At 37.4% G+C, this 23862-nt stretch overlaps 2 protein-coding genes and 1 long non-coding RNA gene across 5 annotated transcripts in view; 2 read left to right on the forward strand and 1 right to left on the reverse strand.

Moving 5' to 3' along the window:
• LOC113672485 (tuberin) overlaps nucleotides 1–21282 on the reverse strand; it is a 34126-nt gene extending 12844 nt beyond the window's left edge. Inside the window, exons 1-24 of one of the 2 annotated variants that reach the window (XM_089183940.1) lie at nucleotides 21049–21282; nucleotides 20777–20863; nucleotides 18662–18772; nucleotides 17882–17961; nucleotides 17408–17472; nucleotides 16224–16269; nucleotides 15532–15618; nucleotides 15027–15075; nucleotides 14562–14687; nucleotides 14114–14187; nucleotides 13461–13587; nucleotides 12421–12564; nucleotides 11963–12106; nucleotides 11483–11586; nucleotides 10983–11064; nucleotides 10354–10509; nucleotides 9772–9831; nucleotides 9339–9407; nucleotides 8937–9059; nucleotides 7909–8036; nucleotides 1192–1282; nucleotides 904–1026; nucleotides 454–537; nucleotides 92–142 (exon numbers count right to left, since the gene is read on the reverse strand). In XM_089183940.1, coding sequence (XP_089040066.1) covers nucleotides 92–142; nucleotides 454–537; nucleotides 904–1026; nucleotides 1192–1282; nucleotides 7909–8036; nucleotides 8937–9059; nucleotides 9339–9407; nucleotides 9772–9831; nucleotides 10354–10509; nucleotides 10983–11064; nucleotides 11483–11586; nucleotides 11963–12106; nucleotides 12421–12564; nucleotides 13461–13587; nucleotides 14114–14187; nucleotides 14562–14687; nucleotides 15027–15075; nucleotides 15532–15618; nucleotides 16224–16269; nucleotides 17408–17472; nucleotides 17882–17961; nucleotides 18662–18772; nucleotides 20777–20863; nucleotides 21049–21189 — 2352 coding nt within the window. In that variant the 5' untranslated portion in view covers nucleotides 21190–21282. The remainder of the gene's footprint in view (nucleotides 1–91; nucleotides 143–453; nucleotides 538–903; nucleotides 1027–1191; nucleotides 1283–7908; nucleotides 8037–8936; nucleotides 9060–9338; nucleotides 9408–9771; nucleotides 9832–10353; nucleotides 10510–10982; nucleotides 11065–11482; nucleotides 11587–11962; nucleotides 12107–12420; nucleotides 12565–13460; nucleotides 13588–14113; nucleotides 14188–14561; nucleotides 14688–15026; nucleotides 15076–15531; nucleotides 15619–16223; nucleotides 16270–17407; nucleotides 17473–17881; nucleotides 17962–18661; nucleotides 18773–20776; nucleotides 20864–21048) is intronic. The other variant, XM_089183941.1, reaches the window with a different exon arrangement.
• Nucleotides 3299–7212, forward strand: LOC149039265 (uncharacterized). Of its 2 annotated transcripts, XR_016180199.1 has the most exons (8): nucleotides 3299–3428; nucleotides 3949–5083; nucleotides 5390–5440; nucleotides 5938–5975; nucleotides 6161–6224; nucleotides 6528–6578; nucleotides 6689–6720; nucleotides 6880–7212. It is a non-coding gene; the product is annotated as an uncharacterized LOC149039265 (long non-coding RNA). The 2 variants fall into 2 exon arrangements; XR_016180200.1 differs by having other exon boundaries at nucleotides 3323–5083.
• Nucleotides 21283–21316: 34 nt separating the features above from the next.
• LOC113672486 (uncharacterized) lies at nucleotides 21317–23653 on the forward strand. Its single transcript, XM_027188774.2, has 3 exons — nucleotides 21317–21476; nucleotides 21614–21731; nucleotides 22065–23653. The coding sequence occupies exons 1-3, from the start codon at nucleotides 21352–21354 to the stop codon at nucleotides 22104–22106; spliced, it is 285 nt and encodes a 94-aa protein (XP_027044575.2). The 5' UTR covers nucleotides 21317–21351; the 3' UTR covers nucleotides 22107–23653.
• The last annotated feature ends 209 nt before the right edge of the window (nucleotides 23654–23862 follow it).

Raw genomic sequence — 23862 nt, forward strand, 5'->3', positions numbered from 1 at the left:
AACCTTATACTCCGGAAAATTCCTTGGTAATATTGAGCAAGTTTAATTTTCCAGTGCGGCCCTGATAGGAATCGATAAGATGGAATCTCACCTGCCGTCCCCTGTCCAGGTTGGAGTGGTATGTAGCAAGAACCGATAAAACCTTTTAAAATTAAAAAAGAAAATTAGCTTCGAGAGCCAGCTGCCCTTTGACCGCCAGTGATAATCTTCAACTTGTGTGGGCCTAATAAAATCGGAATATGTCTGCTCTCCCTCGGTGAAAAGTTGTTACATTGCAAGTAAAATCCCAGCCACTCGCATGTTCTCACACTTTTTATGAAGAGTACTCCTTAGCTCATTGCCATTACTTCGAAGGGCCTGACCCACAGATGTAACCACACAGACAATGATTCTACCATATTTCAATCGAGCTGCGCTCTAATTGGATAAGTTATATACATAATTGATACTTACTGGAAAAATCAAAGCCTGAAGTCCTACTCTCCCGACACCGGGAGGAACACGACGAAGATCCAGGATGAAAGAAGGTTCCGAAACCTACGGGTCATATGAAGCGTTGAAAGATTAATAAGATCTCAAGAAAAAAGAAATGAAAGAAAACCAGCGGGAGAGTACAGTGTTCAACTGTACTTCATAATTACGTTGGTTAAGTTTGTACACCTCTCAGATAATCGTGGACAAAATTATTGTCAATATCTTTTCATGTACATCCAAATAAGCCCCTTAACCTCGCTTTAAAGTTAAAACTTTATGGTTCTAACTCATGTTGTTGAAGCCAAGAAGATGTCGGCCATCTCCTCGCTCCAATGCCCCGAAAGACACCCTTTCTCTCTCGCCTAAGCGCCTCTTGGGAGGTTGGGGTGAAGAGACCGGTGGCTGAACAGGCCCACAAAAAACTCTCACCATATTGCACAGTACTGACGTCATGGTATTTAACGCGGGATTAGCTGATAGAATAAGGCTCTTATTTTGTAGGACCTCCGGTAGTCCACTCAAAACATGCTCCAGTACTGTCCAGTCCCACTCCTACAAGACAAAATGATGATCACAAAAAATGTCTTTAAATATGTAAATAAACAGAATAACACTCGCAAATTGTTGCTGTTTTTCGTCTGTTTAGGGTCGACGAAGACCATCTGGTCATCTCTTAAATTGGCTGTTAAACTATGAAAAAAGAAAAATTGTACTCACATACTGCAAGCAGTTCAAAATGGCTTGAAACACGTCAGAGTAAGATATCAAAGCAAGATGTGACGATGACGACGTTTTTGTGTCAGAGTCACTGAAATGAAACGGTAACACAAAGTATGCACTAGTACCATCAAAGTCCAAACACAAAAGTAAAATGTGCGAGTCAAAGTCTATTGACAAACGTATAAAAGCGAAGGTGTGGATAAATAATACTTTTCCTTTCCGATTTGCAATCGAAAAAACTTTTAGACACATTCACACGCGACGCTTTCGACATTACTGATCCAAATAGTATGTAGCAAGTCAACCACATATGTTACTAACGATTTCTCTGTGAATCAGGAGGTAGATAATCTGACTACGTGATCGGAAGCTTTGAGGTTTTAATACTCGTGAAGCATTCCATTTCTTTTATTCCACGCTACAGACGAATATCTTTAAGACATATTCCCTCTTATACGATAACTGACCTAAGGATTTACCACCTTTTTGTCGTCTATTTCATTCAGAGGGTTATGTCCAACTCCATCTTTTGATCAACAGTTGAACATACACGAAAAGAGCGATCCATTTTCAGTTGTTTGGTTGTACAAGGGACGAGGGCACGACGAAACAAATTATGATACACAAATTCGCAAAAGACAAAAATGGTTCATTTGGAAAAGTTATTCAGTATTCAAGGTTGCTAGAAAACATTGCCTCTCAAGATAGAAAATTCTGATTACTTTTTTGTATCAGCCGTCGAATTTCCACAATTTTGCATCTAAAGGAATGTCATATGTTCGAAAGATATCTCAGAAAAACCGATTAATTCGGGTCCAGTTGTATTGCCTCAACTCCTGAAAAGACGAACCCCTGCTGAGTCATTGCACTGAAAATCATCTACAGACTGCCACGGGACATATCAGATCAAGATGCCCTAGATAGTACTAGATGGGAGCCATTATCAAACCAATATAAAAAGAAGCTTCTCATCTTGATTTACAAAGTAAATAGGGATATTACCCCAGATAAAATAGCAAACCTCTTTAGTATTGCCAATCAACACTATAACCTCAGAAATAGTAATCACTTCGTTCTACCCAGATACAACTTGGACATTGGCAGAGGCCCACTAGCTTGACAACTTACCCCTACCTCTCTCAAACATTCCCACTCCCTCAAGAACTTTAAAAACCTTCTAAAAGAACGTCGGCATAAGAATTTTATTAATGATCTTAACTTTCTAAAAGAAACATGTATGGTATCCCACAAGAATCAAGATTTTAAATATTTTTAGTATTGTAATTTTAATCCCATAAGAATCAAGATTGTAAATATCTTTAGTATTGTTATTTTGAACAAATTTTATAACAGAACGCCTAGATAGCTTTAGCTGAATAGTTTTTAAATATTTTTAGTATTAATTTTGATCCGATTTAATAGTAGTACACTAAGATAGTTTTAGCTAGATTCCGTAGACAATGGATCCACATCAGCCTCTGACTGCCTTTAATTTAACCTACTATACCAAATAAAGTATGTATGTATTTATGTATGTATGTATGTATGTATGTATGTATGTATGTATGTATGTATGTATGTATGTATGTATGTATGTATGTATGTATGTATGTATGTATGTATGTATGTATGTATGTATGAACTATAAATTACTAATGACTTCCACTTATGATCGAAAAAACAAATTTTGCTAAATTATCACATCAGAACTAGAGTACGGATTATTGCTATTATTTTTTGCATTATATCGAGGCCGAAGTTCGTGTTTTCCGAAAGCCAAGGAAAACCTTAGTCAACGATTGTTTTATTACGCATGCTGCCAAACAATTTTTTGTGGACGTCATTGAATACTACGATCATAAATGCTATGTTTGTAGCTATGCTGTGAAAGCCAAAATTAGAATCGTGCTTTTAGTCAATCAGAATGAAGATAGAAACACCACTACGCAGCCGTTACTTGGCACAAATATCATTCTAGAACAATAATCAATTCCGTTTCTATGGGCCTCATTATGCAAGCACCATTGGATTTCGATCTTTGCGTTGACCTAAAGTTTATTTTTGAGATCACGCGATCTCCAATTGGCCGATTCTTTATAATATGCTCGAAGAACTTTCAACACTCACTGTTGTGAATCTTCCAGTACTTTACAACAACTTGTTTTAATCACAGTCTGTAGCATTCAATTCGAGACTTTGGGTAGATTTCCTAACTAGTTCCGACGTCTTACAAGGTAGATTTCGCAATGAAAGCTGTTGAATACATTGAACTAACCTTTAATCCACCTGCGTGTAAATTAACATGATTCAATACATAGGAGATCCTCTTTTCCAAGTTTGTTTGTTTTAGCAGGACTAGCTGTACACCGAAAACGGAGGGAAGTCTGTTCCAGATTATTACTGACAAGATGATGCTGCCCCAGGAACTGAGGGTTTTGTGAACTTGACAAGAAAAGGAAGTTACCGGGAAGAATTATGGAAACTATTCTACAATTTAGAGCAGAGTTGGTGCAACGCAAGTGCATTAATAACATCCTCTAAAGTTAATGCTGCAGGGGCTGAAATGATCTATTTTATTGTCGGTTGTCTTTCGGACCGCCATCAATTCTTAGGCCTTATCGTTTCCCTGAGATTGCTAAGCGAAAAGGAATTGAATCTTGGAAGCAACATTTTAACAAATGTCTGACTAAATGAGTTGTTTCATACAGAGTACATTACTCGTTCCTATTCTTTTTCTCTCACTTTGTTTTTTAGCGTTCATCTTTTGTTTGGAAAAGCCATGCTTCGGAGCAGGAATCAGTACTCTGGTGTTACAACTCTACAAGGGATATCGAACAAGAGTATCGATTCAAGGAAGCATTTATCTCGTGTCGCCATTATTCTACGGGCTGTGCCAAAGAGTTTCTTGGGCATCTCTCTGAAGTGTGGTGCGATTCTTAGAATATTTCTTCAACTATGGAGTGTTTTGCCTTCCTTTCCTCCCATTACGCTTACACCACGTATATAACTAGAGGGAAAATGACGCAACGTATCACATAAGAGCTTTTTCAATTAATTTTTCGGCGAATTTTCCGATTTTTCTTCCACGTTACTGGTAAGTAGCTTTAGCTTATGACACGGAAGAATGGCATTTATTCGTCAACGGTGAGTTTCTCTGTATAATTCTGTTTCTCTAGTATAATTCATTTAAAGAGCTTAGCTCCATTTACTACTTTTAATCGTCCCTCTGTCGAAGGGACCGAGATCTTTCATAATCAAACATTCGTATTCCTAGAGCAATGTTACAATGGTTCTGGAAATTATTTTATAATTGCCTTGCAAATACAGACGAATTAAGGATATTATTTCCAAACTAAATCAATTTTACATCCCTGGTTGTAGTTGCATAGCTTTTTTCCAAAAGCATGCTCTCTATGTTTGACTACCGTTGTCTGGAGTAGTGCGATTGAACAATGCTAAGGATTGCCAACGAATTAATCTTATAGCTTGTTGCAGGCACATATGCGTATGGATCAGTCGCAGCTTCGAAAGCTCTTCAATTTAACAGAAATATATAAATTTCAATTAAGGATCACTAGAAATGGGAGAAGAAAACTGTTCAAACATTAAAAGTTGGAAATGACAAGTTGAAGGAGAAGCTTTAAGAGATTTCAAACGAGTTAAAAAAAAGTGCAAGAGACGATGAAGGAACGAAATGGCGGCCATATTAAAAGTGCCGGGAGTACTAATCTGCAAACTTCTCGAGGCCTTTTAAAGTGGATTTAAAATTTCTTGGTACAAAGATTACTTCGATTAATCTTCTTGCCATTTTATTTTTCTTTTCAGGAATAACATCAATTTGCAAGTTAGGATGGAAAATATGACAATTCGACCGCATGTTCTTCAAATGGTATGTAGACAAAACCCACATATTGTATATTAAGATTAACTAATTTGACACATCAGAGACACGCTAATTCTGTAAAGGAAAGTCCAACATTACTGTAAGTAGAGTAGTGTTAACGATTTTCATCACCATCACGAAGCCTTAAACGACGTGATATTGTGAAGAAAGTCCAACGAGATACGTGAGATAATAATGGTAAGAAAAGCACATGCACATGCATAGATACCACTGATAGGAACATGAAAACAACAGAGTGGCTTATGATCTTTAGCAGGAAGCTCCGAAAGTTACTTCTCTTTTACTTTGCAGGCACTGTTAACTGATACAAATGCAATTCCACAAAGTCTCTCTTCAGTACAGGCAAGTAATGCCCCTATCAAATTTAAAACCAGTAAAGTGTGCTCCCAAATCATTATACCTCATTAGTTTCTCTAGCAGTAACACCAGCACGCTTGATCTGTCTCCTTGTTTGCATGGAGTTTCCGGCTTTATAACAATGCAAAGATTGCTAACACTAGTTTCAAAGTATACTTCATTTGAAACTACGACATGCCGTCAAAATAATAAGATTCATTGATTGAATTTTTAATCTTTTAAAGATATTGCAAAGAAGTTGGCACCATACCAGATTAATTTTAGACAAAATGTTTGGCTTTACTTCGTTATTTGACTGGTCCAGAAAGTTAATGCCAGTTTTTTAAGCAATCAGATTTCCAAATAAAATGCAATGAAATCCATTAACAAAACATAAGTATAACTGAGTATTTAAGTCATTCCAAAATTACTCTGTAGAGGTTCCATGACTAAGAAACGTTTGCATATAAATAGTATTATTTTGTAAATTCTACAATTAACAGGATGGTGCAGTGGTGCATGCATTGAGCCCATGGTCTTGGCAAGTTATTTCTGTGAAATATTCAAGCTGTACGACAAATCAACAGATCAGAAAGACAGATTCGTACATGCAATGAAAGAGGGCTCAAATCTAGCTATATGAAAAGAAATAAAATTTGTTCGTACAAAAATTACTTTCCATTACTCAAAATTTTTAATCAATTTCTCATTTATTTTCCTTTTCAGGAAAGACTTAAAATTGCAAGTTAAGATAGAAAATATGGCAATTCGACAGCATGTTCTTCAAATGGTATGGAAACAAAACCCACATATTGTAAATTAAAATTAACTGATTTGACACATCAGAGACAGGCCAATTCTGTAAAGGAGAGTTCAACATTGGTGTAAGTAGGGTACTGTTGACGATTTTCATCCCCATCACGAAGTCTCAAACAAAGTTTTATTTCTGAAAACAGCACAACGAGACACAAGCGATAATAATGAAAAGAAAGCACATAGGCATGCATACCACTGACAAGAGCATGATAACAAAAGAGTGACGTATGATTTTTAACAGCAAGTTCCGAAAGTTACATTCTCTTTTACTTTGCAGGCATGGTTGACAGACACAAATGCAATTGCTCAAAGTCTCTCTTCTGTACAGGTAAGTGATGGGGCTCACCAAATTCAAACCAGTGAAGTATTCATTCGTATTAAAAGCTTCAAAATATTTAGGTATTAATTGAATTATTTTTTCAATTCATCCATAAACAGGATGGTATAGTGGTGCAACCAATGAGACCAAGGTATGAATAAGTTATTCTTGTAACGCACTAAAGCCGTAAAGAAACAAACCAGTACTGAAAAATAGCACGAATACGTCCATAAAGCTGGATATAACATTTGCTGGTATAAACATGTTTTCTTTAATTAATCTACTTGCTCTTTCCTTTTCTCCGATTCAGACCCATTTCATGAAGTTGCAAGTAAATGTAATTCTGTCAAAAAATTTTTATGGGTACAATTTAGTGTGCTGTTGTTCTTCTTGTTATGTAAAAAGTGGGCTTTAAGATTTACGACGGAGGTTTCATGACGTAACAGTAGAAAGTCCGAAGGGAGAGGGAGGAGGGACTTCTGAAAACGTTTCTGAAAGATCGGCAAGTTACGGGTAGAGCCTTTAAAAGAATCCAGTTGGTATCTATACGTCACTTGATAAATATGTAGACAAAGGCTTTCAATAAAGTTGAGTGTAGTTTCGGTAAGTCATTTGAAAAAGAATAAAAATTAATAATCAATGATATATGTTTCTTATTTTTTTAAATGGGTCTCTTTTATTTTGCTCGTGACGTAGTTCCACACCATGTTTTAATGATCATTATTGGTGGTGACAAGGGTAACCTTGGAATGTTTAGAGCAATGTTTGAATATTGAACCTTTCTTATGTTGTGATGGCTTACGTTCATTATCATCATCAACACAGATATTACCTTTCAACACTAACAAACCTTCTCTAGTTTCCCCTACAAAGTCCATTCAAACTCATCTTCGGAAATTGGTTCGTTAGCTTGTTAATCAGGTTAATTAGCCCCGACTTAAGGCGGATTAATGGCTATAGGCATATCTTTTCATGTCATAACTTCTTCAAAGAAAGATATATATTTTCCGGCAAGAGTCAGGATAAAGGAATCTGAGTTTTTCTGTGAGCAGTAGATTTTCCCCGTTTTATTCCTTGCAGCACTTGGTTTATCGATGATTATTTGCTCAGCTTCTCAATTTTTTAGAACACTTAAGGTTAAAATGATCCATATAGGTCGTTCAGACCTTCCCAGCTCTTCTGAGAGTAAAAAAAAGATTTAAAAACCTCTGAAAATCCTTTCGACGTGAGTAACCGTTTCCTCGATTAAAAGTCATACCAGTTGCAACTGTTCGGATAACTAAAAGTGAAGTTTCTGAAGCTAGTTGATTACTCAATGTCTAAATATAAAAGCGCTTACCTCTGTAAACAAGTAAAGTAGGGGCTGAACCTAGAACTCCTTTCTTCTTCTTCTCCTTCTTCACTGGCATCAGACAAACCCAGCCGTAAACTGGAGTCACAGCGTAAACTCAGAAAGCACTCAAAGGCCTTTAGGATTTAACACATTACAGTTTCGGTTTTTAAGGAAAGTACAGTACAATATCAATTTAGCACCTTACGGTCGCTCGCGTATCACCTGTGTCAGTTGCTATCAGCTCAATAATCCTTGTTATGTAGCCTTTGTTCATTTTGACTTCTGTGTATTTTTACTATAAATCTCTTAATGAGTTAACTATAGATATTTTACCTACTACTGTATATAGTTTTTTTTTAGTTTGTATATTCTCCCCTAATTGGTGTCCCCAAATTAGTAAGGGATTTGTTCCCTGGCTAGACGGTTTTTTTGACACTTTAATAAAGTTTCTATTCTATTCTATTCTATATTGTTTCTTTTTGGTGTCTTCAAGTACATTTTAGGGCTCTTCCCTTGTACAAGGAACTTTGTGCCAACATCAAATATGGTAAACTTGATCTTGGTCTGAATCATTCGATCATACTTTTTTTTAATTGAATAATCACTCTGACTCTAGGCGATTTGAATCATGCTAAGTTTGTTTTGCGGTTGATTTGTATCTCATATGAAATTATTGGTACCTAAATCGATCACGTCGGTACATTCTTATGCGTCTTTTTCATGAGAACAAGGCTCACGAGGTATTGTTTGATCTCCAGAAAAAAAAAGATGAAAATCTGGCATAGCCGTAAGTAAATCGTATGGCATGATTACCGGGGAGAGCGAAATCATCTTTGACAGTAGCATAAACAATAAATCCCGATCAAAATACAACAACCAGTTGCAAAAGTAGCCGAGACATCTTATTATGACAAGAGAAAACTGTTCACCATGTGATCCAATATGATATATCCCCCCACACTCCACCCCCCTTCCCCCCCCACCCCACTCCCCTTACTGCATAATTGAACCAATAGAAGAGAAACAAAGCTTACCAAGTTCCTGATGACACTTGCAATGTAAGTACTGTAACAATGGTTATAGTGCGCCTTCACGTGAGAGACCAGCAATTCAAATGTCCGTACAGCGTGACCATGCGGTAAACGAAACAACTTGAGCTGTAGAAAGATCAAATAACGTAAATACTCTTGAAAGCCTTCGTCCCTAATTCACCCCTAATCACAACCCCTCCTAAAGGATTCTTGTTCATCGCACTGGTTACAGCACTTCCTCGCAATTTTCGGATTCAATTTACACCATGAGGTGAAAAGAGGCAGACTTAAGTGCCTCTTTGTTACAACCTGAAAACGAATAGACTTGCAAAAAGCTGAGAATTGTGATTTTATTCCTATGGGATTCAGTTGCAATCACTCAAAGATGATAACTTAGTGTTTTACCTTAAACACTTCGACCAGTCCGCTGACCGCTGTCTTCACATCCTTTAGTTCTTTTTCCTCTTGCAGCATCTGCACATGAGTAAAAACGCAACGATTACATCCAATGAAGTTTACCATAAACCCTCTTCCACATGTGGTCCTTATTATTGCAAGTACAGTTGCTTTTCATCTTTTCAACGGTACGAATAGGCTCACGCCCACAACCTAAAAGTACTCATTTACTGATTGGAGCACTTTTCCATTGAATCTCGCAAAGTAATTACAATGGCTGGGAGGAGTCATTGTAACAGTACTAAATGAAAATGCTCCGGAAAACGTGAGTGAACGGATCAAATTACCTCGCAAAGGACTGATCACAAGGTGGCGCGAGTTTTTAACCAAGTAACAGAATAGATTGAAGAAAGAGCTTAGTTTGTACCCCATCGGTTCATACCTGTTCCTGCTGTTCTAGTGGAGGACTCTTTCCTTGCAGCTCCACGTGCCTACTAATGACCTGCAATGACAACAACATTAAATAATTTACACACGATGTGGAATCCGCTTGGTATAACTGCATATCTTTCGTGGTTCTCATTTGTTTGTAAACGGTGACAGAGGAACACGAAGGACTTCTTAATCACAACACAGAAACACAGACCACTGGCTACATATCTTATCATACTTCTGGTCCTTAATGTTCAAAAATTCAAAGGGTAAAGCACAGTTCAATTGGGCATCGTGAAAGTACAATCAATGCCAATGACCAATCAGAAAAAGGAAGACATCCCAAGAAGCCCATGAAAACTCAGTAAGCCTGAACAATAAAAAAATGCTTGATCTACAGGAAAACCCAGTTGGCAAAGTCACGAAGAGCAAAACCAATGCAATTACATTGAAAGTTTCTCAAAGTCGCATCTGGACAAAACTAACCCAGTTAAGTGCGAATCATCGATGTTAAAATTAATTCAGCCTTGGAAAGACACTTTTATCAATACAAAAGGACGCACAACAGATGTTGCCTATTTTCAGTCAGTACCTTCTCGATTATGTCCAAGAAGTCTTGACACTTCTGAGAGTCTGACATCTGACACAAGTCCAGCAATATCTGTACAGCTACATTGCGTACTGTTACATCTTGGTCTTCAGGAATGTGAATAAGGTATGGTAACACTGCATGCTCCAACAACTCTTCCTACGAAGATTGATTAGGACAAAGGAGTTATGTATGACAGACGTGAGGAATTTTCCTTTATGTTAAGTTTCCTCCTGGCTACACAGTTCTTGCAATTTGAGAAGTTGAGTCGGGGAAGCTTTTCCACGACATTTTGAAATGCAGACCCTTTCTTTTCCTTACTGGTAATTCTTTGGCAACAAAAACATCTTTGCGTTCACGAAAACACAAGCGTACAAATAGAAACCAAACACAGAATTGCTGAACTGAAAAAAAAACCGGAAATTTGTTGAAAGTTCGAAATGGAAAATCATGATACAACCCCCTGGTTCAGTTTTGTGTGGTCTCAAAATAAATCCTCTGAAAGGAACCTCTACCTCTAAGGAGTATCAATAATTCAAGGCGCTTCATGCGGCAGAAAACGAGATAATCAGTTACATTCATGGGCCGCCCGTAGCGTTAGACATGACTTGAAATACTGCACATTAACCCACCTCATACCAGTGGCCATATGATGTAAGCACCGATGAAAGGACAGTCAGCGCTTTCACTCTTACACTTGTGCGGATTTCACATCTGGAAGGAGAGAGAAACATTTTTCACTGGTATGAATGAAACTACAGGATTTGTATTTGTATTTCATTTCCTTAGGAGACGCTGTTAGGTTTGTCTTGGCCATAACCACACACGTGCATCAATATTGATCAAACAACAGTCTCTCGCATTTTTCTTGACGTTGAGGCAAATTGCATGCCTCCTTTTAATCTCAAATCTTGTTCTGATCTCCAGTTGTGGTAACCTTGGTTTTATTGTTATGCGACTCACTTGGAAAGCGCCCTATAAACATGTAAATGAAGCTCGACAGCAACTTCGTTCCCAGGAGGAGAGAGTACATAACAAACGAGGTTGGCTCAAGAGAACCTCAGGAAGAAAGCGTCCATGCGACAGCCCCATTTGCATCAAGGAAAGAAACTGCACACGGTAATAACGGTACCTGAAGTATTTTTCCATAAGATCGTGAAGATTCACGAGCCATCCAACGTGAGCAGGATGCACTGACTGGGCTTTGTATGAAATCAAGATTTGAAGAGAACGATCCTGCAAGAGAAGCAAGACTAACATAAATCCTAATTACCATAACAACAAATGAAAACAATATCAACAACTATAAAACAAAGAGAAATGTTTTTTTCGTCTTGTCACGAGCTTGGGACAAAGAAAAAATTCCACTTGAAAGTTTTCTTAAACAAGTGCTCTTCTCAAAAAAATTGGTCGCTATTTAGTTTAAATTCTCTAGGGAGAAAGAAAGTGGTCGCTCAATTGTGGACAAAAAGAAGCAAGGAAAACTTAACCGTTTTTGTTTAGGAGAACAAGACGTTTATCGATCCAACGAGCGCCTGCTGATCACACGTTAGGATGCGCAGTATAATACTAGGGAATGACCTGAGGGGATCAATCGTGTTCTGTTACTTACAGGTAACATTCCAGCACTCTTCTCCACCAAAGCAAAGAACCTTTCTTCAGGCCCATTAAACTTCCCACTCTCGTAGAGATCTTCTACATTGAACAACAGGATGTGAAGATTTTCAATGAGGACATTATCGGGCGGGCTAATTTCCTACAACGACAATAATTACAGAATAACCGGTTTGACTTTTTAGGAACAGAAAGCTACATAAACTTTAAAATCTCCGAAGATTTTCTTCTTAAGATACCTCGAATCTTTCGCAGAAAATAAAATGAACCGCTTAGGAACTAGGAAGGCTAATGATGGAAAAGATTCACACAGACTTCGATTGGCGAACTTGAAAAAGTCAAACTAAGATCACAAAATTACATTAGCCAAACTTTCAAAAGCTTGCAGGGAACAACCGCCCCCAGCAGCCCCTCCCTTCCCGTTATCAAGACCTCTTAATAAAGGTCCTTTCATACCTCGATCTCTTGTTGCAGAGCTTCAATGATATCTAACACCGCATCCCAGGCCACAACATGAAGTTCTTGACCATACTTCTTCACAAGTCTCTGTAGGGAGAGGGTCACTTCCAGGGCCACCAAGCTGAGATGGCACGACAAAGCCTGGAGATGAAAAAAAGGGAGGTTCAGATAGCTATAACCCTTGAGTTCTGAGAAGTAATTGATAAAAGTTCTCTTGGTGATTTCCCCACGTTATCCTGCACAAAATTGATGAGAGCAGACAGACTTATGGGCTCATGGGTGTTATCTTCAAGTAACCCCAGATTCCTTTGTCCGATTTACATGGAAATGTATGGAGAATCACAAGGGAAAATTTTAATTAGATCTCAGCGGGTAAAAGGGGTAACAGCAGCCGACTAGAAACCCGGAAGCATCGCAGAATTCACCGATGTTTAAACTGTCACTTTAGAAACAATCAATCAGAGCGCTACATGAACTTATGTAATAGTGTTCCATTTTGAACGCCTGTGGCCGATATTAGACACTAGCATCTCACTTTTATACAATACTGCCCGATTTTGGACACTAAGGCCAGATTTTAGACACTAGTGTTCGATTTTAGACACCAGTGCCCGATTTTAGACACTTGCGTCCGACTTTAGTCGCCAGATCCAAAATTGGAAACTAGTACTCTACTAGAGACAACAGTATCCCAACAGACGAACGACAGAAACCAGGCAGGCGACCACAAGTTTTCTTGGCGGATTTTACCCCTTCTTTAAACCATCACTTATTAAACTTCAGGTCAGATTATTTATTTTGTGACGATCACTACCATGAGCATATCTGCGTTAAAGTTAAACATTTAGTTTACTCGAGTGATGAAGTCATAATTGATTTCAGTTGTGAATCTAAATGGTTGACGGAATGGTGTGAATTTTTTAAGACCAATCAAAGTTTGAGGCGAAGGAAAACCAACAAAATCTCGGATGACTTTCGGTTCTCAGTAGCAGATCCACAGTGTTCTTGAAAGCAGTGTAATAAGAAGGAATTCCTACCTGTAGCATGGAAGGTAAAACAGTGGAACTGGAGTACTTGAGGTTTGGCACTCTCTGTGACCCCCACAGACACATTCCAATGAAGAACACTGAGCCTCTTAACAGCATGGCGTCGCTTCTGTTATCACTACATAGACATTAGCATAAATTATCTCTCCACATTTCAACCAGAGCACTTTGACTATAAGATGTTAGATAGCCCATGTGATCTGTGGCGTTCGGTTGACCTTATCATTTAATATCCAACAGATACGACAAACTACACGGAGTGAAAGACTTTCTATTTCAAGTGACGGCAACTTGCAAAGGTGATATATAAGTGACCTCTCGCTAAACCGTGCTGTAATGACTCATACCGACAATCCTCAAATTAGCGCCTTCCGTCGAATCAGTGAGCCTCAGAAACAGGCGTTAATTTTTTTCATTAATGCAAGGGCGATGGGTGAGTGCAAAGGGCGATTCACGAATGAGAGGAGAAAGGGAATGGGTAAATTTTTTGCATATTTTGCGGGATTTTGATTCTGGAGTTCGATCTGAAAAATCTTCTTCTTTTCAGGTGACATCATGCATGATCAGCATGAGAATGCAATATTGTACTGAAAACGTAGAGGAAATAAAACGTACAGTTGGTACTGATTTTGCTTGATCTCTACCTGTCTTCCAAAACATTACACATGGTGTACACTCCACTGTGACCCAGATGAGTTCCAAGCAAATTTCTCATTATCTAAAAAAGAAAGATTAACTTTAGTTACAGCCAAGTGAAATCTTGTCGAAAGAGGCACAACGCAACGCAACGCACATTTTGAGCTTCCCCAGACGACAGTTGCATTCCTCCCCCTTCCTACTGAAAAATGACTAAGATTTTGCGGTAAAATCATGATTTACAAAGGAGAGACACTACAAGGATTGTATGGGCGTATTATCATAACTATATAAATCAGCTAGTGTCAACTGCAGCAAAAAAAGAACAAAATCACAGGTCAAGTGAACGAATAAAAAAAATCCTTCCTTTTTCCCTAAAAACATTTGAGTAATGGTATTTCTCAGATGTTGAAAAAGTACATGCAGCCTGGAGTTAGGTCTCCTGACATTTCATACCTTCCAGCTACGCTGACAAAACTTTTCAATATTAACAGCCCGGCAGGCTGTGGCTATGAACTCAAACAATGTATTGGATGGAAGACAACTGTAACGGACCACAGCATCCAGCAAACATAGGCACAGCTACAGAATGAAAGTTAATAGTACAAAACTAGTGTGAATTAATTTTCATCTCATAAAATGGAATAAGGAAGGGGTTGTGCGGCTACAACTGGCAAGAAGGGGGTAAATAAATGTAATTTAGCCACTGCAAAGTGTTTCTAACGCATATGTTGAGAGCGCTAGCCCTTCATCATGAACGAGTGGTAATTTGGTTGGGCACCATCTCAGATTTTAAAACAGGGGTCCTGATATCTCAAAAGACTCAAATTTACTGTTTGCCGCCCCTTGTATCAGAGCAGGGTACTTGATATCACAGTTTAAGCTTTATAGTGCATTTGGATGATAAAAAATTACAATAACCTCGACTTCTTCTTCCTCTTTAGTTGTTCTTGAAAGATGACAGGTTTCCCTGGCAGGAAAAAATGCAGAATAAGTATCATAAATGATTATAGTGTGACCATGGTTACCATATTATGGCAAACAATCATTGAATAATGCTACCTAAATTCAGTTGTGCCAATCAGTGCACAAGACCCAGGCTAGAAAAGATGACAAAGCATTTGAGAAATGGCTAGTATGTAAGCAGGCCCTGATCAGTAGGCCTCTTGCTAGATTGCATTGCCGAAGGCCCCATACTTTCCCTGCCAGCCAAGAAACACTCATGCAAAAGTACTTATCATGAAGGCCTTCTAGAAGGCAAGTAAATGAAGTTGTTTGATGTTGTATGATTATTACTGGACTCGAAGAAAACCAGTCTTTTAAGCTACGAGGAGATTTGCATGTATCAATGATTTGAATTATGTAAAACATATTTTTTGTTTTCTTCCTCAGTACTTGAAAGGCACATGTGCTACAATCAGATTACCTGACAATGCCAGAGATGATATCCTCATCAAGGAAACTTGAGTTGTAGTGAATTACATTGATAAGAAGAGGCATGAAAAAATTCATTCTGTGGGTATAAGCAAAAATGAAATAATATCAAGACCATTAGTTAAAAATACTATGAGATGACAAAGAAACAACTAATCATTCCTCTAGAAACAGAAGGTTGTCAATTCATGTGTAACATCTTCTAGAAACATTCCAAACATCAGAAGGTAAGACCTGCTTAAAACACGAGCTACAGCTTTGACAAAGATTTTAATGATGTGCGAGTTCTTTTTTTTCATGGGAAATGGAGAGCTACAACTGAATATTGGTTGCACAGTGTGATAAAAATTTACAGTAGAACACACCACTTACTCAAACTGAGCTCACTCAAACCTCTCTCCCCCCAGTACCTCAAACAAGATCTGACCACCCTTGACCCACTTTCTCAGTTATATACAAACAGCTAACTCAAACCCTCTCTAATTCAAACCATTTTTTTGTATCCCTGGGGAGTTTGAGTCAGTAAGGCCAAGACAAGAGTTAATGGATGAACATTCCAAACCTGCAAATAATCTCTTTGATTTTTGCTGCATTTGGCACAAACAGTAATATTAAACTAATATTAATAATTATTAGAAGTTCTTTTCTTACAAAGAGACCTGAAGGTAAATGATAAATACTGACCTGCCTTTTTGCATCACTTCTGGCATCCAAGATAACAGAAAAGGACCTTTCCAAAATCAAGAAAGAATAATATAAAGATTTAAGAGAAGTTGTGAAATAGTTTTGGCAAATAAGACATCTGTATTACACCCAAAGAATCAACCATATTTCAAACTACATCATATACATCACACCTTCAAATATATATCATTCAATACAGGGATTTCAATAACTTTTTTTCCATAGTTCCAGCTGCCAATGGTGTAATTAACCCTTTAAACCCTGAGAGTGACCAACATCTAATTTCTCCCTACAGTCATGTGGCTGAATCATTTCTTAAGACCATGAGAATAAAGGAAATGATTGTCACCCAAAGAAGCTTTAATCTTTAAACAAATTCTCATTGTCAGTGCTGAAGGAAATGTATAGAAAAGAGTAAGGAGAATAAAGATACTGATGTTAGGATGTAAAGGGTTAAGGCAGCTGTGTGGTAAGGCAAAAACCCAAACATTAGAGCCAGCTTGCAGGCTAAACAGACAGCAGTGAGAAGTGTTACAGGCCACCACTAATCAGATTTTATTGTAACCCTTCATTCATATCTGAGCCTTAACCCTTTAATTCCCTCAAGTGATTAACAAGTAACTTCTCCCTATGTTACAGCCGGAAATGGATGTGACACTGTTTATTCAATTTTCAAATGAAACATTTTAGTGACGCTTAGATGAAATGATTAAGTGTAAAAAAACCCGGATGTGAGCACATGGTTTTGTCTCTTTTTTGTGTTCGCTTGTACAATTTTTGGATGGTCGCCTGTATACGATTGTAAAGCTTATTTGGAAACTAATACAGTCAAGGATTGTTCCTACTTTGGTTTTAGTGGATATTTTTGGCAACGAGAACACCCAACAATATCTAGACATTATCCAGCAAACATGTCATGCCAAAGTTGTTATCTTGATCTGACACCAAATTCTCGTTACCAATTTACAAGGAAATATGTAGCAGCTAGAGGGGAGAATTAACAATCAGATCATGGAAGTTATAGGGTTAAAGGTATGAGGTATGATGACAATCAGGTAATACCAAGGATTGTGAAACCAACCAGAGCAAGGTGCAAAGTCTCTACAGTGACTCAAAAATTGTTCAATCACAGAAAACTTTAGACACTGTGACTAAAAGTTAAATGATTTAAATTAGTTCCTTACCAGTCCTTTCCTCAAAGTATGAAATGTCTTTCCCATTATCACTCAATGCTTGCAGTAATTCCAACCTAATAATTTCAAATTTACATGGTCAAACTTAACTACTTTTAGCCCAACACCAGTCCTAAATACACCACATGGGAACCACCTTATCCTTGAGCTGCAGTCATTATTGAGGCATGATAAAGGAGATCATAGTCATTAATAATAATAATTATAGTGCAATTCCCGATGACCTGGATAAATTTACATTCTTGACAATCTATTTTCCTCTCAACTGTTGCAAAAAAAAAAGGAAGTTGAAATACATATTTATTATAACAACATTACTTTATGGTTTACCAATAATTTAGACTTTGAAAACTGGTTCTTTTATTGAGGCAATCATAAGAGCAAAAGATTGTATTTATAAAATAGCTGCACATCAAGATTATAATCATAGCCATGATTTTAAATGTAAGCATCGATAGCTTAAACCTGGGTGTGATGTCCTCAGGAATCTTGTGATTAACCACAACAGAGAAGAAATGAGCCCTTAAAATACCAAGTCTGTTGAACTGCAAAAGAGGGAAAAAAACAATGATCAAGCTTAATTAATTCAGAAACTATTTCAACACCAAAAGAATTAGCTATACAGTTGTGATTACACTAAACTTTAACTACCTGAAGTGATAATAAACATGTTGACTGTTCTATTTAAGATTTGCATATTTCAGAAGGGAGAAAATGATTTTTTTTCCATTCCTTTTAAAACCAGCCAATGGCTCTTTTTGCGTATAAGCAGTCCTGCCAATTACAGAATCAATAATTAATTATCCAAATTTAGAATGACAAATATGAATATAACTCACATTTATTTTCTCCTTACAATATTGCCTCTGTAGCAAACATTAAGGTCACAAGATAAAAGAATATGATAACCAATTAAAGAAGCCATTGATTGTTAAACAAATTCTCCTAGTCAGCACTTTAAGGAATGTATTGAGAACAGTATGGAGAATATGCATACTGGTGCTAGGGTGCAAAAGGGTGAATGGTAACTATAGTCTATTTATTAAAATTTTTATTGCTACATGCATTTTGCCTTGTTACTGTTTTTTTAATAGAGTACATTTTCTTTCAGTGCATGTGTATATGTGTAAGTGCTGCAAAAATTGATAATCTAAAAGTTAACTAAACCATGTAAATGACAGACCCAACATTTATCTCTTTCTTCTGCACCAAAAGGAATCTGCAATAAACCATCAAGACGTGTACCTGTCCAGATATCATCACTGTCAGAAACTGGAGAGTGAGATGTCTTGCCTCCGTAGGGTTGCTTGGATTAAGAAGGTCCTTGACCGCATCCCAAGCTGCTTCAATGGCATGCTGCAAACCAAACACCATAAAGTCTGTATCAATTAACCCTTGGACCCTAAAAGTGTCTAGCATCTAATTTCTCCTTACAATATCACCCTTGAATTAAACATAAAGGTCACAAGAATAATGGACATGATCACTAACTAAAGAAGCTCTTCATTGTAAAACAAATTAATGGACAAGGTTCAGAAAATACTTTGATGTGGCAGGGGCAAGATGAGCAGCATCAGCAAAACCTGGATCGGACTTTATCTGATCATGGATCAGATCACAGACCAAAAGAAAAAGGTTTGAAAAATAGAAAAATCAAATTGTATTTAGAATAACAACGAATAGAAAATACAATTGAAAAAATAAGACACGTTAGTTGGAATTGTAAATTTTGCCTGACAAGCCAAAATAAAATCTATGTGACATAAAAATTGCTTTACATTAATTATTGCTCATGTGCAATTAAGTTTTCATATCTACACCATTCTTATTCCTCTCCTTGCCTCTTCTCTAGCATGTGCTAAGTGATATTGAAGAAATGTAAAATGGTTTCCATGTTTACATAGCCTGATGTAAACACGCAGGAGGTTGGGAGAACATGAGATAAGCATAGGAAATTATGACACCAAGTGGAGTGGTTTCCAGCTTATCGAGTGTTCTCCCAACCTCCCTAGTGTTTACATCAGGCTATGTAAACACGGAAACCATTTTACATTTCTTTTATAAAAATAACTAATGAAAGAGGAACAAAAACCGTGTTTACATACGCTCATGTAATATGGTTTTATGGCCAATCAGAGCGCGCGTACTATTTGAATTATTTTATAATGAATAACAAAAATTAGCACGTGAGATGAAATAAAGAAATAATAACTGACTGATGAAATGATATGTACATCTTGCTTGCCTTCATCCCTGGTGAACTACACAACACTCCTCAACACAGTCATGAAAGCATGGGGCAAAAAAATTCCAGTGGCCAGGGCCTGTACGTGTGCTCTATTATGTAATGCAGACTTTATTTTGAGATAACTTGGTATCATCAATTGAGTTGATAATGTAAATTGGCCACTATCAAGACTTCAAAAGCTGACATTTTAAGCATTAGCCCTTTGTCATTCCCTCTGAAAAAGGGCTAATGCTCAAAACATTGGCTTAAAAAATTCTGATGGCAGCTGATTTTACATTATCAACTTGGCCAATAATTCCAAAATTACCCTGTTATACCCTCCCACTGACACAGCACCACAGTTATTCAGAAACTTACCCCCTCTATTCATTAGACTCTATTTTAGCTTGTCACGTAACATATCTAGTAAAAAATAACATCTTTAAATTTTTTTAATCTATTTTTTATTTCTAATTACTATTTTAAAAACAAATTGATTTTTTTAAAATTTCTCTAAACTTTTTTTCACACCATAATCCCAGGGTTGTAGATAAGAGCCGGCAGCCAGCGAAGTACGCCGGCTTCTCTGCAAGGTTTCGCCGGCTACTTTTATTGCTTCAAGAGCCCGTACAAAGATGTTTATCAGGTTTAAATTTGGGCTCAATAAAAATATAAATTTGCACTGCCTGTCTTTTCTGAAAATATAAAAAGACTTCTGACTTAAGGTTAGTTTATAATCGTTCTAAAGGGGACTGTTTTTTTGACGAATCTTGCTGCGGTTGCAGGAAAGTACGAATGATATGACGTTTTGTCCGCCATATTGGATTTCGAGACCCACAACCGTTTACCTGTAGAAGAACTTCGGCTAATTAAAACCTTGTAATCCGATCTGCGGTCTAATCGGGGATCCGATCCGTGTTCCGATCCGGTCCAATCCGGTCCGATCAATTTTTTCCGATCCGGTCTGATCGATCCGGTCTGATCGATCCGGTCTGATCCGATCCGATCCGATCCGATCCGATCTGGTCCGATCCTGGTTTTTTCAACGCCGAAAGATTAGCAGAGGCAAATAACGGAATGTGAGGAAACATTTAAGTGGCCGTATCTAACTCAATTCTACACATCATACTCACATCTTCCACCCGTTTATTGATCAGAAAGTCACACAGATCCCTTAAGTACTTCACACGGTTTGCTAAAGGACTGTTCTTGCCAATATCCTACATCAGTGCAATAGCAAGTCAAACACTAGAAACATTTTGCAATCAATTTTTTTTTCAGAGCAACACGCTCTATTCCTCATATACATTCAAATATGAGCAAAATAGCAAATACCTATTTACTTCAGCTCAGCTCATCTATTAAGCTCGCAACAAAATTTCACAGGGGTATAGATAAAGCTTACCTGCAGCAGTTCATGGTGGAACACTCGATCGTCAGCTTTTGGACCCTCATAAACGCTACTTGGGATAGCATGGCCCTTTTTCACGCCAAAGAACTGCTTAACCTTCTGACGGAAGCTTTCACTGGCATTTTGTCTAGACATTTTCTTTACACGGCCCTACTAGAGCCAATACCTATCGAGAGAGGTCTTTTCTTAGTCTCTTGCCACTTTGGCCGCCATTAGAACAAACGATTACTCAGGGGAGAGTAGAAGGAGCTAACATCAAAATTGTCTGGGGAGTATAAGGGATGAAATTGACCAAAAATGGACGAACTTATGGAGAAACTGGACAATGCTTTCTCCAAGAATGTTTTTGTTAGAGGCCGGTTAAATTCAAGTGTGGAGCCAAAGAGTGACAAGGATTTAATTCGATATGTGGTCAAAGCTATGTAAGTGATTTCATGGGAATCTGTGTGGTAGTGTCTCATATTATGGATGAAAAAGTTAATGTTGGTTTTGACTTCGATCGACATCACGGTTTGGTCAAGGTTATTTTTCATGGATTTCTTGATTTGTTCATTTTTAGGGCTATGGAGGCTTGTGCGGAAGAGAATAGAGCCGTTCACAGATGCATGAAACAAAGCTGGTTTAGTGCGTGTAGTGTAAAACAAAGAGAATACTGGAATTGTTACCGTAAAGCAACTGTAAGTTCACCGTTACCATATCAATTCTAACAGACTTAACAGTACACTTCTACCGTGTAATGAAACTTTGGACATGTTGCTTTGGCATCCGGGGTAAAGTGCTCGCTGAATGGAGGTTCAAATGGTGAATATCATCAAAGGGGCTATTTTCTTGACGTGGGAACTAGATGCTTAAACATGCGTGTGTGCTTTGACATTGTTGTGGAGTTCATCTCCTTAACTGCGGTTGATTATCCAGCTTAACAATGTCAGTACAGTTCCCTTTCTTCAGATGAATAGCTCATTCATTTGATAATTTATTTAAAAATTTTGTAATTCCATTTTAATTTGCAGATCAGGTTAAGGAAGGAATATGGAGTGTACTTGGATGATTGAAACTATTTAACTGCTAAATGGAATAGGAAAATATATATTTACAAAAATGCTGTGATCATGGAAGATAATCTGCAGAATCCAGATCAAAAATAACCAGCTCTCCACATGCCATAAATCTTTTGGCACCAACCTACCATTACTTTGAATTTCACAAAACTTCCCTCCTGGTTGTTGAAGAGAAGGGTCCAAAATATTGGTTAAATGTTTCTTTAGTTTTTTTGTTAAAAATGTTGTAAAGCACAATATTAAAAACTGGATCATTTGATAGAGCTATTCGAGAGTTTTCATCGGCTTACCCACCTTGGGTTATGAGCCATTATACCATGCCTGCAGATGAAGATGAGTTAAACTAAAGGTATTTGTAAACTGTAACATTGGCTTTGTTTGTAAAAAAAAAAAGTTAGAGAGATGTATATGTTATTCACCAGCCAAGGTTGGTTTGTATTGGGAAAACTGTGCCTGAAATCTTGGGCCTCAGATGGTACACAAGACAGAGGGCACAGTTTTTCCCAATACAGACCAACCTTGGCTGGTGAATAACATTTTTATTTTTCTCTAAAACCTAACAAATGGTTGCAAAAAGAACCTGAATGATGAAGGGTTGTAATTACAACAAGATTCTCCATGAATGGAACAATTTATGAGCGAGTAGATGGTAGAGAAAACAAGGGCAATGCAAATGAAAGAGATAAGTTTTGCATCAAAACATTTTTATTTGCGTAAATAAATGATGATTTAAAAGGCTTCCAAGAAAACTTCAAAACATTTTTTCAGGTACCGCCTGCTGTGAGTGGGCCAGATGGGGAGAATACTGACCACTCTCAGAACCAGTCAGATTGCAGGATTTGTAGAATACTGCCCACTCCTGAACTGAGAAAAAAATGGTTATTTTTTGGGGCTTTTTTAATAAAACAATAACTTTATTCAGGTGTGTTGGATATGAGATGATTATGTGGGCCAAGTTGGCTAACTACCATCTCATACCCAATGCATGCTCCTGGAATGATTGTTGCCAGAGCATAATAACATGGAGAATGTGTTATATAAATGTGTTATTATCATTATTGTGCATCAATAATTATTATCTCACACAATCCATCTGTAGTGTTACAGTAAGTATGCAAGTAAGACTTATGACTGGAACCAGATGAAATATTAGCAATTGACACTTAATTTGTGGAGTGGATCTCTCGCTAGAAATTTTTGTTATAGTTATTTTACATACATGTTGAAAAATGTTAGTCATTTGGTTTGAGCTTAATCTTGTGCTACTATTGCTGCATGGTTCCAGGCATTCAGTAAGCAAAACATAGAAAACTAAACAGATAACGCCAAAGTATATGTAGTGGCTGAGCAAAAAAAAGGAAGTGGTACAACCCAAACTTGTCTTGTTTTCCACTCAGCCACTACCATCCCACCATTTACTATTAATATTGCACTTTATTTTTGTTCTGCAAAAAGGTAGATGTCTCTTGAAATGGGTAAATGAAATTCACACTCAGAGAATTTTTTTTGGCAGATAATAAATATTTCTGAAAACACTGGGATTGGTTTGTGTCTAGTTGATGTTGTCAATGTTCATTTGATGTTCATTTGAATTTTAATGGCAGTCATTGTGGTAAATTGTTTCAAGTTGACAGTTTTCTGTGACAAGAATTACTGCCTCATTCTCCTCAAAACTCAAAGGATTATCAGAATATGTGCTATTGATTTTACATGAAATTGAAACTTTTGTTCACAATAATTATTTCCCTCA

This window comes from Pocillopora damicornis, chromosome 10 (genome assembly GCF_964200805.1).
Source record: "Pocillopora damicornis chromosome 10, jaPocDami1.2, whole genome shotgun sequence".
NCBI lineage: Eukaryota > Metazoa > Cnidaria > Anthozoa > Scleractinia > Pocilloporidae > Pocillopora > Pocillopora damicornis.

Excerpts from the sequence above, each read along its gene's own strand:
- LOC113672486 (XM_027188774.2), top strand. The coding sequence starts at position 21,352 with ATGGACGAACTTATGGAGAAACTGGACAATGCTTTCTCCAAGAATGTT. Across the intron at positions 21,477-21,613 it reads CGATATGTGGTCAAAGCTAT|GGCTATGGAGGCTTGTGCGG; the intron begins GTAAGTGATTTC and ends GTTCATTTTTAG. Across the intron at positions 21,732-22,064 it reads ATTGTTACCGTAAAGCAACT|ATCAGGTTAAGGAAGGAATA; the intron begins GTAAGTTCACCG and ends TTTAATTTGCAG.